This window comes from Phyllostomus discolor, chromosome 5, assembly GCF_004126475.2.
Source record: "Phyllostomus discolor isolate MPI-MPIP mPhyDis1 chromosome 5, mPhyDis1.pri.v3, whole genome shotgun sequence".
Lineage (NCBI taxonomy): Eukaryota > Metazoa > Chordata > Mammalia > Chiroptera > Phyllostomidae > Phyllostomus > Phyllostomus discolor.
In genome coordinates this window covers 40,218,484-40,237,391 of record NC_040907.2, presented here as the reverse complement: position 1 = coordinate 40,237,391, position 18,908 = coordinate 40,218,484, and the positions used below count along the sequence as shown (strand labels likewise).

General features: G+C 38.6%; 1 protein-coding gene across 1 annotated transcript in view; it reads right to left on the bottom strand.

The window, feature by feature from the left end:
- PRKAA2 (protein kinase AMP-activated catalytic subunit alpha 2) overlaps positions 1–18,137 on the bottom strand; it is a 59,262-nt gene extending 41,125 nt beyond the window's left edge. Inside the window, exon 1 of the mRNA XM_028513080.2 lies at positions 17,967–18,137. Within this exon, the coding sequence (XP_028368881.1) occupies positions 17,967–18,060 (94 nt within the window). The 5' untranslated portion in view covers positions 18,061–18,137. The remainder of the gene's footprint in view (positions 1–17,966) is intronic.
- Between the last annotated feature and the right edge of the window lie 771 nt (positions 18,138–18,908).

The following is an 18,908-nucleotide window of genomic DNA, read 5'->3' as shown; positions in this document are numbered from 1 at the left end:
TATATATATATATATATAAATATGTGAAATGATGGATATGTTAATTAACTAGTGGGAAGGATCCTTTCACGATATTTATATACATCAAATAATCATGATATGCCCTGGCTGGTGTAGCTCAGTGGATTGAGCATGGGCTGCAAACCAAAGCATCTTAGGTTTGATTCCCAGTCAGGGCACATGCCTGGGTTGTGGGCCAGGTCCCCAGTGGGGGCCACATGAGAGGCAACACATTGAGAGAGAAACACATTGATGTTTCTCTCTCTTTCTCCCTCCCTTCCCCTCTCTAAAAATAAATAAATAAAATCTTTTTAAAAATCATGATATATACTTTAAATATCATAATTTTGTCAATTATACCTCAATAAAGCTAAAGTTTAATTAAATTAAAAAGTTAAAGGTATTACTCTGTCTATGGTATCTGAGGAAATATGTGAGTCACTTATCTTTATACCTAAAGAAATTTTTCCACATGAAAGAATGGAAATTACATTATCCCTTGAAAGAGTTAAGCACTCTGATAAGCTTATTATGCATCTAATGTCAAGAATTAAATGGATTAAGAATATCACCTCATTTTGCTGAACTATATTAGCCTCTATTGCTTAATAATTTGTTAAATGAGTTAGCACTTAGTTAAAATTAAATATGAATTGTTGTCTCACAGTCACATTCCACCCGCTACCCAATGGATGTTCCTAAAAATCATGTAATATAAACAGATTTAAATTTGAGAATTTTTTCATGTGTGTTACAGACATTAACTTTTCTAGGGAATTAAATGAAAGAAAAGGCTTTCATTCATCAAAGTTTTATTCCCAGTTACTTATTCAATCTAAAAACATTTTACTGAGTATCTTCAACACACTAGGACTATGTTGATCAAAGACATCATGAAAAAGAGGGGTTTACTAGGTCTCTATTTAGTAGAGGGGAAAACATCAGCAATAAAGCAGCTGAAATAAGTTTTACAAGGCATTAAACCTGTCTGAAGACTGTTAGGACTACCTTATCTGTGAAGGGAGAACACAGATGAGAATGAACGTTAAGAAATGCCAAGGATGGCCAAATTTGCCATAATATATCATGTATATAAGTTAATATTCCAATCAATACCTACTCTCGAAGGAGCACTAAGGAACATTCATCCCTAGAACAACTATTTAATGAATGCCTGCTACGGTAAGTGCTGTGCTAAGCAACTGGGATTAAGTGGTGAACAAAGTAGTTCTGTCACACTGCTAGTGTCCCAGTATCTACTTCACTCTTCCTTCCAGACATACAACTCCCAAATCACACCTGAGCACACGGCTATCCAGAGTAAAGACTGTATCCTAGAATCACCTGTAACTAGATGTGGCCATGTGACTTTGTTTTGGCCAATGACATGTAAGCAGAAATGTCCCTGCCAGCTTCTTCTTCATCCTTTCTTCCTTCCATCCTGAACCCTGGAATTCCAAAGCCACCATTTTGCACCATGAGGACAGGATTAAAAAGGGAGGAACAAAAGGAGAAAGAAGTCCATGCTTGTACCACCACCAGGCATGACAACAGTCTAAACTACCTGTTCAGACTGTTATAAAGCAACAAAATATTATTTTGTTTAAGCCAGTCTTATTTTGAAAATTTTTGTCATTCACTAAGTCTAAATAATACACTATTCAGAGTACTTTAAATCTCAAAGGGCTTGAACTTCTTAAAATTTACAATTTTGCTGAACTACCATCCATGCATTAATGAAAATAAATAATTTGCAGCCCATGCAATTTCTTGGATTAAAGAGTTCTACAAACTTATCATCCATTAATGGTTCATCTTGTTTTTCCTAAATTATAGACAAATTACAAACAGTACTCTAAATCTATGGACTTCTATGGAAAAAATCCACACTTATTCTAAACATTTAGAATTTTACATTTGATAAGGTAAAGAGCTGTCATACAGAAGAAAGAATGAAACTGATTTATATTGTTCTAGAGGTAGAACTGGGAATAACAGAAATTCAACTGAGTCAACTGCCCTATGAAGCCTGTACTTAGCTCCTTTTTCACCACTACAGCCTGTACTGAAAATTTCCTTTCTAATGCAACCACTGTACCTTCAGTATACTTTTTCCACAGGATGTGTAATGCTAACATTTACTTGGTTCTCAGTTCACCTCTCAATACCAGATGGTAGAAGGTTGGAGGTCAGGTCCCTGAGGTTAAGAACTTGCCCAGGGGTTTTCAGCTCTCGAAGGATCACTAAGGAACATTCCCACGGTTCCTGAAGTGGTGGGGCTGGGATTTAAACCCAGCACTGTGCATCACGCAATATTTAAACAGCAGAAGCTCAGCCATTTGTCAGGATTACCATAAGATAAATTCCCACATTAAGTAACAGATTGGACTAGATCAAGCCCAATTCCCCTTCCAACTCTTAAGATTTTTCTAATTCTATCCCCAAGGATCATTCCATACTGACAGTGTAAGTCTTTGAAGCCACTCTAGCCTCTGGATGATTCCAGTTGCCATTTTCCAGATGCTTTCCAGCTCTGACACATTTTTCTTGATGCGCAAGAAGCAGGATTTCATGTAGCTGCATTGTGTACTTGTAAATACATGACTATTTTGCAAAAAGATTGTATTTTTCAAATTTCCAGTAGCGTTCCCAGTAAAGTCTAACATTTTTTTACAAGTACAGACCCTATATTTTTATGAAGTATAATTTAGAACACTTTTTTTCTTATACATTGTTCCTTATTAACTCATATAAAATACTTCCTCATTCAACTTTAATATGTCATATAATATAAATTATTATATCTAATAAAATTTAAAAGGAACAATTAAAAATAAAGCACTGATTTTTTTAGGCCTAAAATATAATAGGTGTATCATCTAGGCTCAAACAAAAAGTTGTCAAAATTTGTAGTCAAAAGTTGTCAAAAGTTGTAGTCCTTCTACTACAAAGGTTACAGACATACTGTATAACAAAGTCAACTATGTCAGGAAAGAGAAAGCTTTAGTCAAAAAAAAAAAATCTGTTTAATTTCATATGCTCCACAGGACTAGTAGTTACATATGGTATTTTCTATGCCTAAACAAAGTCCACCTAGGTACAAAATTTGTTTGTAAGCAACTTTTTTAGCACCTGAAAAGACATCTCATTGAGATATAGCATTCATAATGCTATGCTGCCAGGAAATCATTAACCTGAATAAGTAAAATGAAGTCTCTCACCATATTACCGAACATAGCTGGAAGAAGTTTCTTAAAATTTTCAGGGTATATTTGGGATGGTTTGGCTTGAAATTTAGGCTACAAAAATGTACACTAAACTGCTTAGGAAATTCTCCACATGAAACCACAGGGAGATGGGCATTGTCCTTCAGCGTAGCAACACCATTTAATTTGTCATCCAGACGTTTCTCAGAATTATGCACAAACTTCGGTAACAAGCCCCAGGGTCATTTGTAGTGGGGATTATGTAAGGATAGTTAATGATTTTCCCACAAATCTAGAAAGGACAAGTGGTAGGTGTATGCACATATGCTAAATATTTTATATACATTTTCATTTTAACCCTATAATAACCCTGAGAGGAAATGTTATAGATGAGGAAACAGACTTAAAATGACAAGTGATAAAATCAGTATTTAAATCTAAGTCTCTCAGATTCTAAAGCCTAATTTCTTATTGATTAAATTATACTGCATCCTATGACTTCCCAAGCAAAGATTTAACTTGTAACACCTAAAATAACAATATGATGATAAAAAGTTACATGATTTAGTGTTGTGGGGAATGAGCCTCACAATCTCATGTTGAGATACAAGAGACACAGCTCTTCCAGTTACAGTGAAATTCTTTACCACCCCAGTTAAAAGGCTCCTGTTATGGTTCTAACAGTCTTACAACGAGACCTTGAAATTGGCCCTAGGCTTAAAAAGTGGGGGGGGGGGGGAAGTTGGGGAGCAGAAATAAGAGAAGCGAGGAATGAGTATGGATAAGTTTTAGGCCCTGAGGGAAGGCACATTTATCAGTCCTTGACCAACTTCAAATTTTCTTATCTGCAGACTCCAGGACTAGAAATGCTTCTCTTTCCACTGCTAATTGCTTTTGACTAGCACCTGTATATTATAAACTACTTCAGTAGCAAAAAAAATATTAGTCTTCTGCACACTCTGCAGTTACACATAAGGCCAGCTGATTAAAATAAAAAGCAAAGGGAAGACTCCAGAAATTTTTAGGATGGTGTTGACAGAGGCTCTGGGAGCCAGGTCAGATTATGGCACCACAGAGAACGTAGGCTCACTGATGTTGGGAAGATGAGCCCTATCTTCTACTTACAGAATGTTCTGCAATTAGCTGGAAAATTAAAATAAGGAGGTATTTTGATTTACAGAATATTGGAGGCTTCATACAGTTTTATAGATTATGCAGATAGTATTATGTAGTACATATTTAGGTACTGCCTCTTTCCAGTGTCATCTTTTGCCATTCCCTGGACTCAAATGTTTACAACTAGGTAAGTGAAACTAATCTGTGATTAGCAGTTACCTTCAGTGGGGGTAGAGGATAGAAACTAACTAAAATGAGACACAAGGGGGACTTGTGGGATACTGGTCATTTTCTGTGTCATATGGTTACATAGGTATGTTCAGTTTGTGAAATTTCATTGAGGATTTATGTCAGAAAATCACTTAGAATGCATGGGACTGTTTGTGTATGTGGTATTACACATAAAAAGTTGAAGAATGTGTGGACAACATTATACCCATACCAAGGCTTCATAAGCCAAGGGCACCATATGCGTCAGCAAGCGGGGCCTTGTCAGGTATCGGTAACCTTTACTCATTTATATCAAGAACTTCCACGAAGGAGTCAGGAGAATCATCTGACTCACATGTTCTGACCCCTACCATCACCAGGCTCTTGCCAAAGTAACACAAGGCTCCTTTCTTCTCTACCCATGGTGAAACAAAACTCAGTTTCATTGCTTTTCTCCAAATTTCCTCTTCCTGAAAGTCCTTTAAATTTTAAATTTCTCTAGAGAATAGGTCTGAACAACAAGCAAAAAGACTTTATTCCTTTTGATCTGGTACTGGTTAAATAAGTACTACCAGAAGTCTGAGGTAAATACTGGGTTGGCCCAGAAGTCCATTATTTTTTTTCCCCATATAATAAAAGACACATTTTTCATTTTCACCAGTAACTTTATTGACTGGGATATTTTCAGTATGTCAGCTACCTCTTGGTATTTGCTTCTCGTGAGTAGAGGCCAGGGTTGCTGCTAAACACTTCCCAATGCATAAGACAGCCAGCTCCACAGCAAAGAATCATTTGGCCAAAATGTTAATAGTACAAGAAACTTCACAAACCACTTTTGACTCATCTGATCAGTCATAGCACCTTCTCCATACACTGCACAAACTTTTTCTGTGTTTCAATTGTGTTTTCACCTTTCTTCAAATAATAAAGCATAATATGTCAAATACGTTATGTATTTTCTTTCATCTTCAATATTAAAATAGCTGCACAAAAATTCACCAATTTTGGTAAGTTTTGTTTCAAATGCACACTGATATGACACTGTCACAGTACAATCTAACAAAATTGTTTCAAATAAAGTTAAAGACAACTAAGCATTACTAAAGCCATCGTATGGAAAACATGTTAAAGACTTTTTGGCCAGCCCAATATTATTACACACAGTTCACAGATGAGGAAACTAGAAATTAGACGTCAGTGATCGGGAAGATGGTATATGTATTTGCCTCGAAAGCCCAAGGTCAAAACTCAAGCTACTTTACCTCCCAATAACCAGACTCTCTTGATTGTAACATAATGGGAATGCTTACTTGCATGTTTATTTATCCTTTTACCTGCAGCACTTGAGTTGGGAAATTAGAGCATTGTGGAGGGATGGAGTCTAACAGTGATAGGCTAAGGAAAGAAGGACAACGGACGAGAGTAATCAAGTAAGGACAACTGCTGTGTTCAGTTAAACTGTAGGCGTGGAGGGCTGTGCTCTTTGCTCTGGATCAGATATACTCAAGTTATTCATCTAGAGCTGCCAAATGTCAAGAAAATAAAACATGTGTTGAAACAGTCCCATAATATAATATGTAACATGCACTCAATTTTCATTGCAAGAACTCGTATATCCTTTTCTCCTAGTTGCTTTTACTGCCTTGGGTGTGTGTACTCACTTGTTCATTCGTCCATTTACTCATTTAACAAATATCTGAGTGTCTACTGTGTCCTAGGCATGGCTCCAAATGCTGAAAACACAAGTACTGTAAAAATGGAACTTGACTTATGGTAGAGAATATAAACAGCAAACAAATATGCAATGGCCATAGATGATGGCGAAAATAAAGAAAAGAAAGCACAATATGTGTCACAGGGGTGGAGGTAGGGAAATGTGCTATTCTACATAAACTGCTAAAGGTCTGAAGATACAATTTTTTAGCAAAGATTTTCTCTACATCTTACTTCTTGGAGAAATGATTATATGTGCTGCATTCCACTTTATTTTAAAACCTAAGTTTATACTGGCTTTAGATATTAACTTGAAAGAATTTCTTTAAAACTAAGTCAATCAAGAATTCCATAGGAGAATCAACTAACTTTTTATATAAACATATAAGATGAATCATTTACACAGAGACAGAACAGGCTTTCCAGTATAGAAGTAATGATTTAACACTGCTAGAGAGAGGATTACCATTAAGGTCAAACATAAAAGATTTGAAAAAATGTTCACAGGTATCCTCATCCCTTCTCTTATGTCTTCCCCTCTCTGGTCCTTATGTGTCTGTTTTCTTTCTGTGCTTACCTTATTCTATCGTGCATGGTTCATCTCCTTCAAACTCTGTTCTTTTCCTATCTCCAAACATCTTCCTTTCCATCCTCATTAACAGCCCCTAATGAATATAATTACTAAATATAATTTTCTGTTCCATATAATCTTTAAGATTTTATTTATTTATTTTAGAGAGAAGGGAAGGGAGGGAGAAGGAGAGGGGGAGAACCATCAATGTGTGGTTGTCTCTCATGCACCCCCTATTGGGGACCTGGCCCACAACCCAGGTATGTACCCTGACTGGGAATGGAACCACTGACCCTTTGGTTCGCAGGCTGGCCAGCACTCAATCCACTGAGCCTCACCAGCCAGGAACATATAATTTCTCTTAAAGGAGAACTGTGAAATGACTTTAGAATTCTTTCCAAAATGAGAAACGAACTATTTCCTATCTGTAGGGCCTTTAGATTTGCATTTTTGTGGTTACACTAGAGATTACAACAGGCATCCCTGACTAGGAAATAGTTTTACCATTTCCTAGACAATGCAATGACTTTAGCACACTTTAATTTTTCCTCTCCCATGTTTTCCTATTGTATTTTATTTCCACATATATTTTAAATCTCACAAAACTAGTATTTTGTATACCTAATATCTTTCTGCCTGAAGAATTCTCCTTGATGTTCCTTTCACTGTGGTTCTGCTGGTGACAAATTCTCTCAACTTATGCTTCCCTGAAAATGTGTTTTGCATTCATTTTTAAAGGATATTTTTGCTAGGTAAACAATTATAGGTTGGCAGTTCCTTTCTTTCACCTCTCTAAGGATACCATTATACTGCTTCCTCACTTTCATCCTTTGTTGTTGAGAAAGTCAGCTCACTGTTGTTTCTTTGAAGACAATATACATCTCTCATCCTCTGGCTTCAGTAAGATTATCTCCTAATATTTTCTCCCATCACCTCAGAGGCAGATGGGGTCTACTCCAGAATAGAAAAGCCTCAAGCAAACAGAACTGGTTTTAAGCAGTTTTCCAATGATGTGCCTAGGAATGGTTTTCTTGTTTTTATTCTGCTTGGGATTCACAGAGCTTCTGAATCTGTGGCTTGATGTGTTTAAAAAGTTTTGGAAAATGTTCTGCTATTATCTCTTCAAATATTGATTTTGTCCCATTCATTCACTCCTCCCCTTCTGGAATTGTTTAGTACCTATTCTGTATGATCATCAATGTCTTTGGTTCAAAACAACATTCACATTAACAGGACACTATAGGTAGTAATCTAACACCAATTTTACTTTGGTTTTTAGAAGAATTTAGGAATGTAAACACACCATATCAATATGGTAGAACTGAATACATCTTCATCAGGAGTCCTTAAAATACCTAGTTGCTGCTTCCCAGATCCCTCATCACACAAGGCAGATTAGGTCATGGGACTGAAACCCACATGCATAAATACAGTGTATTCCAGTACTTGTAAGTCTCAAACAGTAACCACATCATAAAACTGCCCACTCATGCAACTTCTAAGCCCCTCACCAGGGGTGTACTGATTTAGAAGAGACATCATAAGGGAATCTGGAGGTCTGTCTCCCTGCAAATTTTATGATGGTAGAACAAAGTAGTATAATGTAGTCCCTTAGAGTATTAACATGTCTCTTCATAATCCTCCCAGTGCAGATGTAATTCACCAACCACAGGTCATTTTCACGATAAATACTGGTGTTTGGTACAGAGGCAAAAAAAATAACATTTGAGAAATTATTAATATAAGATATACTGAGATCTTCTTTCCACAAGGGGAGAAAAAACTTAAGCCTTCAATTAACTTTCTCTCTACAGTTTCCAAAATACATTATGTTCAACTTTTCACTGCATTCCCATACATTCCTTACTTTCTTTCCATCATTTTGTCCACCTATGCTTCAATCTGGATATTTAAAATTTTCTTTCCAATTTATTGATTTGAAAGAGAAAAAGGGGAAGGAAGGAGGCAGAGAGCCAGGCAGACATACATTATTTGTTGCTCCACTTATTTATGAATTCACTGGTTGACTCCTTTATGTTCCCTGACCAGTGATCAAACCCGTAACCCTGGTGTATCAGAACCACCCTCTAACCAAATGAGCTACCTGGCCAGGGCTTCAATCGGAAGCTTTTCTTCTAGCCTATCTTCCAGTTCACTAATCCTCTCTTCAACAGAATATTATCTGCTGATAAACTAGCCATAGTTCCAGCTAAATCATTATATTTTTCAGTTACAGAATTTCCTTTGAGCATTTTTATAGATTCGACTTCTCTGCTAATTTTTTCCATCTTGAACATACTGATTCAAGTTATTTTAAACTTCATGTCTGATAACTTTGATATATGAATCATCTATGAGTTTGCTTCTACTGTGTTGGTCTTGTCTACTAGAATGCTGAACACTGTGTGTGAAAAACTGTAGAGGCTCCAGCTGATTTAATTTTCTTCCAAAGAATAAATATAAGAGACAGAGCATCTTAATAAGCCTAGGATTAAGCTGATTCTAGGAAGAATTTCAGTCTTCAGGTAACTGCAATAAAAAAATTCAGCTTTACCAGGGACCTCCTTCTTGATAAGCTGTAAATTGTTTTAAGTCTCTAGGACTTAAATTCTGCTTAGCTTTTCTGTCCTTAGCCACTGCTCTCTCTGTTCAGACTCTCACATGTACTACTTTTACACATTAGCAAATGATTCAAAAGCCAAATAAAATTTCAGGCTCACTCCAATGTATTTTTCTTCTGACAGGGACATTGACCATTCAAGCTCTGGCTGCCTTCAAACAGACTTTTACATTTTCTCCAAATTTCCTAACTGTTCTTGACTAAGGTTGATTTGATACAAGTTAAAAGTTATAGCCATGTATGAAAGTCAACTGTACTAGAAAAAAACGTACATATAACAGAATATTAAGATTAAAAAGGACTTTGCAGATTATCTATCTATGCGCAACTTCCACTCAATCTTGAAAGATTACCATCCCCTACCTAAGTAAATATGTCAATGATAGACTCTAACTGATCTGTGGCACAAGTTATAACACTTCCAGACAACCTCCTCGATAATAAGATCCTTGTTTCTCTGGAGTATAACTTGCTTCCTTAAAACATTCACCCAACAGTCATTGCTCTGTCTTTCAAAGCATTATTGAATACAGTAACTCCTTTTTCCAGATGATGGTATTTTAGCTCTTTAAATGCTATCACACTTAAAATACATCTTCTCATAGAATGAAAAAAATTATATATCATGTTTCCTTTACCATTTCCATATGGAATACTTTCTGGGCTACCCTAATAATAATGGCAGTTTTCTGAATGAAATATAATTGGGTAAATTTTTTCCAAATTGTAGTGCCAAGTTCTGAACCCAATATTCAAAATTTAGTTTAACTGAAAGTACAGAACTATACTACCCCTACAACTACTAACCAATACAGCCTCTATACAGCTCTTCCATCCTGTACATGAGAAATTCCTACCTTCAAGCTTTCATAACATATACCCTGTAAGCTTGTGGCCAGCTAAAACTTCACCATCTTAGGAACTACCACCAACTGTTCTACTGTTTTATGCACCTGTTTTTTGTTTTTGTTTTTAACCTAAGTGCTAGATTTGACACTTGTCCCTATTAAATTTCACTGTATTGGTTTTCACCTAGCAATCCAGTCAATATAAATTTAAATTCTGATTCTGGGATTGGTGTATTGATTATGTCATCTGGCTTTCCCAAATAGGAAATCTTACTATACCCTTTATACAGAGTCAATGACTGAGATTTCCCTTCAGGAAGACACCTAACTTCTTTGGGAATAGTTGTTCAGCAGCAATAAGCCATTCAGAGCACATTACTTCATCTTATCCACAAAGCTACCATAATATACAAAGTCTAATTTCTTACGGAAATCAAGTCATATAATAAAACTGTTATACTGTCTATGAATTAGTAGAGCACTAAGGGGGGCTGGTGCAACTCTGGGTAAAAATGTGGATTCATCATATCATGTCTGACTTAGAACTCAAATGTCAGGCATATAAGTAAATTCTGCGAATAGTTCCCACTGGCTTAAATTAACAAATTATCTTTTGTAATCCCATTGCCACGTTTTTAACACTTGTGGAAATATTTGCTTAAAATCCAATATAACTAAACACAGGAAATGCTTAGTTTATATCTACTATTTCATTAACTGAGTATGGGAGAACTGAAGCCAATTATAGAATACAATATAGTACCAAGTTATACTCAAACACATTAAGAAAAAGATACAAAATTAACTCACACTTATGGTATTTATCAAGTTAAGGTGAGAATTTATAAAATTATATGGTATATTTAAAATATTTTATTCCATTATTATTTTTTCATTTTTATTGAATTTATTGGGGTGACATTGGTTAATAAAATTATACAGGTTTCAGGTGTACAATTCCACAATACATTACCTGTATATTGCATTGTGTGCTTACCACCCCAAGTCTCCTTCCATCATTGCTTATCCCCCTATGCCTTCTTCTAACTTCCCCCACATCTTTTACCCCTTATTTTCAATTATGATAGCTGTATAACTACTTTGTAATTAACTTGTAATTTAGAAATGCAGAGATGTTAAGAACATTTTGCTCATGGTGTTTCTAATAGTATGAATAAAAAGATTATGAAAAATGGTATTTCAATAAAACGATACACTGGCATTTGGACTAAGACACATAATATAGCAAGATCAGATAACTGTCTTTAACCACATAAAAGGTTGTTTTAAAACTCTAAGAGCGAATAAATAATTATTAGCACTTTAAAAACAAAGGCATCATCAAAAGAAATACAGTAAAATGTATCAGAGGCAAACATTGTTAAACATAAGACACTACTCAAGCAAAAGTACTATTCCCTTGAAGGGGTGAAGAAGGTTTCTATTATTAGCAGAGATAAGAGCTGCCTGAAATTCTTTCCTTAATAACACCATACTAAAAATAAAGTGGTTCACAACATTTCAAAATAAACACATTGCTTTACATATGCATTCCATCACATAAACAATAGGTAAATATCTACTCAAACCTATTCAAGGTGCTTTCTCTTAAATTTGCATCTAATAAGTATACTAGGGAGATTCACCCTCATTTTTATAACACATTCAATATTTTAAGGTATTGTACTTATTTACTCATAGTTCTTAAAGGATTTGAAATTAGATCTTCTGCTAAATCAAATTATCTGTTTGCCTTAAAAGAATTAACTACTTTCTCTACAAAGCATTTTTCTATCATCAAGAAAACCACAAAAACCTCAAAAATAAATGGGGCAGTATAACCATTAAAAGCAATAATATCAAATGCTTTAAGGAACACTCACATGACCCACAAGATGAGTGAATATTTTGTTGTGTTAAACACACACACATGCACACACACAAACCTAGTTAAAGCAGTGGCTGTGCCAGCGTGGGAAAGGGACAAAGTCCAAGGAACGGAGGTAGTTAAATTACCTCAGTATATGATCAAACTACTAAAATCCTTTCTAATTTACATAGATATGTTAGGACAAAGTCTGTACAAGGGCATTTACAGATCAGTCCGTGTTTTCTATAATTTCAAAATAATTAACTGTATTACTTTCTTTCTATTTTAATGAGACACAGCCTTAAATATAACCCATACATGCAAACTTCCAGCTGCTGCTCACACCCTCCTCCCTTCCCCAACTTTTGCCTCCTTCCTTGAAGAGTTCTATGACTGCTACCACAGGATCTGGAATATAAACATTATAGTGTTTGTACACATGAACTGCAAGTGGTGTACAGGAGAAGGTGATGAGTGAGCAGCATCTAGAGAACTAGAGTTGTCTGTATACATTTGAATGAAATATAAAAGAAGACCTAGGAAAAACAAAACAGAAGATCATAAACTTTTCTTCCCCCTCATCAAATAAATCTCTGGTCTCAGAACCAGATCATAGATTGTTCTCCGAGTTCAGCCAGTAATGAGTTTAAGTACACAACAGGTCCTAAGTACATAAAAGTACATCAGAGTTAAGTACTTCTGAGTATCTTCTACATTTTCTCATGTACTTCTCACATGTAAGAAGAACATGCGGTATTATTCTCCTTTTTTTTTTTTATAAATCAAGTGGCTTTAGCTTAAGGCCAAACAGCTGGCTTATAGTATAGCAAAAGTTCCACGCCAGGTCCTCCAAATCCAATGTTCTGTATAGTATATACTATGTTGCCTTTTTGGACTTACTCTGAATCTATCCACACTTATAACATTGTTTCCCATGGGAAATACTTTTTGAAAGCCAGTCAACTGATTTCACAAAATGAACAAAATCCATTCAGAAGTTAAGGGCAAAATTATCTTTGTCAAAACATATATGGTATATGAAAGCAAAAAAAAAAGCATATCATTTACCTAATCATTTAAGAGAGATGACTGAATTGATTTTGATTCAAACACTAAACTTCTGGTATTTGATAATAGTATAGCTTCATTATTTAGAACTATTTCTTAATTAAAATCAGTTCAGCTAGTAATTTATACAAACATTCACTATTATTTTCACTTCATTCTAATTTTATTGATTTTCCATACCTTCGAAAAACAAATTCCATGACTTGCCCAAAACAGATACTGTAGTTTAACATGAGCGTTAATAATTAAGTATCATATAGCACAAATAAGTCATTTAGAACATTCCTCAATGTAGGCAAGCAAAATCTAGGGACAGATTATTACAGCTCTGTCTCAAGGTTGATATCAGAAATGAAGGATTTCTAAACACAGCAAACACTTAACACATCACACAGGGTACGGAATTTATTCACAAGAGCCATTTGTAGGGCAATTTATCTTTTTTAAAGCCATTTTATGTACCTAAACTCACCTAATTTTCATATGAATTCTAGAAGGTAGGTAGGCCAAGTGTTGTTACTGCCATTTTACAAAGGAGGAAACAGGCTCGGGGCAGTTTAATGGTCTTCCCAGAGCCATGTAATGAGTAATGCCACGGAGTTACAACTCAGGGCTGATTAATGCCTTCTGACACCAGTGTTCTTTCTGGGGCATCTGACCATTTTTATAAGTTCTCTTCAGCATGAGTACTGAAGGTTGCTAGTAATCCAAGTCAAGGTTTCTTTAATAAGAAGAAAAAAAATTGAAATCCATAGTATTTCTAATGCATTTGGGTTAAAATTGTTAGAATTTAGCACATTTATCATATAAGAAATAGAATGAATTGGGATATAAAAGTTGGGAATGTAAAATATAAATTTTAAGCGTACACATGGAGTTTCAAAAAACCTATTCTCTGTAAATGTGAACTAAAATAAAGACATTTAAACCGTATTTCCTCAATCCTTGATTGATAAATACCTATGGACATGTAAAATTATGTCCTTGTAGACTTGAAACTCAAAAGATAACATACAAGGGACAACCCAAATAAACCAGAATTATCTTCTGGAGGGTAGATCCCTTGCGCTACAGGCTTCCCCTGCTAGGTGAGGTTCTAGGAACCCATCTGAATTAGTGGACGAGATGGCATTGTTGTGAGAGGCTGTATTCGACTTCCATGAAATTTTGGGGGGACTCTTTTGACATGTTTGCTCATTTCACAATGAGCTATTTACAAGCTCATCTGCCCACACCATGCTAAGTTTTCAGCAGTTTTTTGACCAAAAACAGCATGACCTCCATGCCCCACCATCCCTATTCACCTGATCTTGGCCCTAGCAACTTTTGTTTCCCCAGATGAAAAAAAGTCCTCAAAGGGAAACATTTTGCCAATGTGGAAGAGTGAAACAAACAAACAAAAACAGAAGCACTAAAAGGAATCAAAATTGATGAGTTCAAAAACCGTTTTTGAGCAGTGGAAAAAAAGTCTCAATAGGTGTATTGCATCAAATGGAGAGTACTTTGAAGGTGACTGGGATTTAAACATGGAAAAATAAATACACATTTTCTTACAAATAAATTCTGGGCTTTTTGGGTCCCTCCACATACAATGCATTTTGATTTTACATTTCACATAGCACAGACTCTGAGTCAGAGAGCCCTAAATTTGGTTGCCAATTCTGCCCCTCACTACTGCTGTGACCTTGGGAAACTTACTTAAAGTATCTGACCCTCAATTTCTTCATTTGTAAAATGAAGCGAATGCCAAACTCAGGATCACTTTGGGCAATAAATAAAATCAAGTCCATATACAGAACTTAGAATATAGTAAAAACTAATTTAAGTGGCAACTTGACAATTAACAAATGTTGCCAAGGATGTGGCAAAAAATGAGAACCCTCACACACTGTTGATGGCAGAATAAAATAGTACAACCACTTTGAAAAACAGTCTGCAGTACCTCAAAAACAGACATAAAACTATGATATGACCCAGCAATTCTATTCCTCGTTATCGAACCAAGATATATGCAAACATATGTCCACACAAAGACATGTATATTAAGCTCTGTGGCAGCATTATTTCTAATAATCCAAAGACAATGTCCATCACCTGGCACATGTGTAGACAGAATGTGACATGCTTACAGACTGGACTATTATCCAGCAATAAAAAGGAACAAACTACTGGCCCATGCCATGTTGTGCACGAACCTCAAAAACATCATTAAAGAAGCCAGTCATAAGTCACTCCCCACTGAATGATCCCATTTATAAGTGTCCAGAGAAGCGAATTTATACAGACAGAAAATAGATCAGTGGTTTTCTCGGGCTGAAGGTAGGAATGAGCATTAACTCTAAATGGGCATGAGGGATCCTACTGTGGTGATGAAAATCTAAAAGTGGTCGAAGATGAAAGTTGCACCACTTGCTAAAATTACTAAAAGTTGTTGAATTGTACACTTGGAATGATTGAATTTTATGATATGTAAAATACATCTCGATAAGCTGTTTTTTTTAAATGCACGTGCTTTTGTTTCTTGTCTCTTGAAGAATTAAAGGAATAACCTTAGATTATTGCAACTTCTATAATTTGTATTAAACAAACAACTGTACTAATTCTAACTTTGGATGGGAAAACCACAATCTAATTTAGAGACGCTCTAACAAGTACTAGGAACACCCCTGTGAATGGTTTCTCATTGGACAGGGGTCCTCCAGAAAAGAAGAATTCTCATAAATCAAAGTACCTTCTGTTGGTTTACATTTTAAGAAGCCAGTGCCTGGAAGCAGCTCAAGAGTAGTATATACAAAACAGATCTAAGTTGTGTTTTGAAAATGGGCCAGTTGATTAGATGGGTATTTCAGTCTACATTCAGATTACAGTTGAAGAATTCTTTAAATAAACAAAAATTTTAACACGATTTGGAAGATCATAGGGTAATTATACACCCTGGACATGTCCAGACAGCAAAGACACCATTTGCTTGAGTTACTGCATGATGTCGAAACACAACTGTCCTCAAAAATGATATTCACTGGCAACATTTCAAGCATTAATCCAATCGCTGGAACTTCCTATATTCAGTCTACATATATTCTCCTAACTATCCACCCTACTTACAAGGTCTTCCAAAAATGACCCAGAACTTCACAGCCTTCATGGGACTTGAAAGAATTTTACAAACTTTTTATGTCTTCACACAAATGCCAGCTTGTCTGTCAGGCCTGGCCTGACACCTTACTGAAAACTGCCATCCTCACAATACACCCTGGCCTCCCTTTCCTGATACAGTTTCCTCATACATATACCGATTGTTGTCTTCCCCTACTTGGGTAAAAATTCCACAAAAGAAGGAATTTTAATCTGGTTTTCTTCTTTGCTATATCTCCATTGCCTACAACAGTGCCTAGCATATTGCAGGTGCTTAATAAGGGTTTTCTGAACAAACGAAAGGGGATCATCACATAATATGTAATAAGCTGATCTTTGCCACAGAAATATGTTTCTTCTATTTAACAGACTTAAGATTAACAGACAAATTTTAAAGAAAATAGGAGCCTCAGAATAAAATATCCAGACAGCCTATCCAACATTTCTACAGCCGTCGCCAAAAAAGCCAACGTTTTACTTATAATTCTGGATCTGCAACAATCAAACGGAGAGTATTTTTAATAAGCTGGCTCAAGTTCTGGAGAGAGGACAAGTTAATTAAATCCCATGTGACTCTTGGGAACAACAACAAAAAGGAAAGTTTAATACTTAACCAGCAAGAGGTAAAAAAAAATTTTTTTTTCCTAAAGCAGCCTGTTTTTTTACGCTCTGAATGGGATTCTATCCCCAACGAAAACAGACAGCAGCATCTGCCTCAGCAGTTCTGGCGCCTCGGCCCGCGCCCTCCGGGGTCCAATCCAGGGAGCCTCCTCTCTGCCACCAACCTGGCCAGGCGCCCCCCAGGTGCCCCCAGATCGGTGTCACCCCACCGGCCACCCGGGCACCCCAAGACGCCGCAATTCTGTTGGCTCCCCATCCCAGCGGCCCTCCTGCCCTCCGCTCCCACACAAAGGCCTCCCCGCCTCCCAGTGAAGCCCCCACACCAGTGGCCCCACCCACCCAGAGTCGGAGCCCGAAAGAATCCGGACAGCAGGGACCTCCCGTCTGGCTAGACTGGAAGACATTTTACACTTCGCCCCATTCTGCCGCTTTCTAGGTGACCTTGGGCGCGGCCCCAACCCTGCAGGGGTCCTCGTGCAGTCGCCTTCACGGGAGGCCACCACCTGCAGCAAGTTGCCGTGGGGACTGCATGACACACCACGGAAAGAGCCCAGCAGGGCGACCGACACAAAAACGCGAACTTGAACCATCCGTAACAAGCGCTGCTCTCCGGTCCTGCCCACACGCTCTCAGAGCTGAAAGCGCCCTGGACGCTGCGGCGCGACCTCCGGCTTTCAGGGAACGGGGCAACGAGGTCCCGGAGGCAGAAGCGCCTCGCTGACCAACAGGCGCTGGCAGTGCCGGTCCCCTGCCGGAGCTTGGTCCCCGCTTGGCGGCCCCTGCCTGGCCAGGCGAGCCCAGCGGAGCCCACCGCCCTCCAGGGCCCCAGCTGCGCTTGGCCCGGGGCCGCTCCACCTGCCACCAGGCCCTCCCCGGTCCCCGTCCGCCCGCCAGCGCGGCTCCGGGGTGCCCGGGCTCCCCCGGCTGAGCCAGCCGGCGCTCCAGGGGCACAGACATCCCAGCCTCGCGGCGGCCTCCGCTACTCAACTCTTCACTTTGCCGAAGGTGCCGACGCCCAGCGTGTCTCCCAGCACGTAGTGTCCGATTTTCACCCGCCCTTCGAGCTTCTGCTTCTCGGCCATCTTCGGCGCGCAGCCCTGCTCGGTCGCTGCAGCAGCCTCCGCTGCCGAGGGCTCCGCGGTCCCGCCGCGCTGCCTACCCACAGTGCAGCGGGCCGCGGGGCGGGGGCGGGGCGCCGGCGGGAGGGGGCGCCAGTGCGCGCGGGCCAGGCGGGCAGGGGGTGTGGGGCGGGGGCTCAGGCAGGTGGCTGAGGCCGGAGAGCTGAGAGCCCGAGTGTGGGGGTGGAGGCTTGGGGCGTGGGCCTGGGTGCCGGGAGCAGACGGTGGGGCCCGATGGGGGGCGCTGCAGGCGGAGCAGAGGGCGGGCGACCGAGGGGCGGGGTGGGTGCGAGGCCAACAGGTGTGCGAGGGTGGGGTGGACAGCGCCGCTTTACCTGAGAGTAGGACCTGTGACGGTGGACACAGGAGGACGTGAAAATGTGAGGATGAGATTAGGGCACAGTCCTCGGAAAACCGATAGAGGTGGACGTAGAATTGGAACAGAAACAGGCCCCAAGTGTGGGGACCGAGGGGGTGTGGAAAAGAACAGCAGGGGTCTAAGGAAAACCTGGTAAGAAGCGCTGGGGAAGGGCCTCCACCCAAGGGCAGACGGAGGAGAGCCTCGAGGAAGTTTCTCAGGTGGCGGGCTGCGTGCTTTTGATACAGGACACGACACATGGAGAACATTCCTTGCTCTCTTCAGTCGTCCTCCTCTCCGTACATTATGATCAGATACTTTGTCCTAAAGGTGCAAGACACTCTGTCCTCCCAAGCTTTCATTCTAATTTTCACAATGTTCTCCAATAAATCACAGCCACAGCTTTTGCCCAACCGTCCTTGAACACATGCTTATATAAATAGTGTAGTAATAG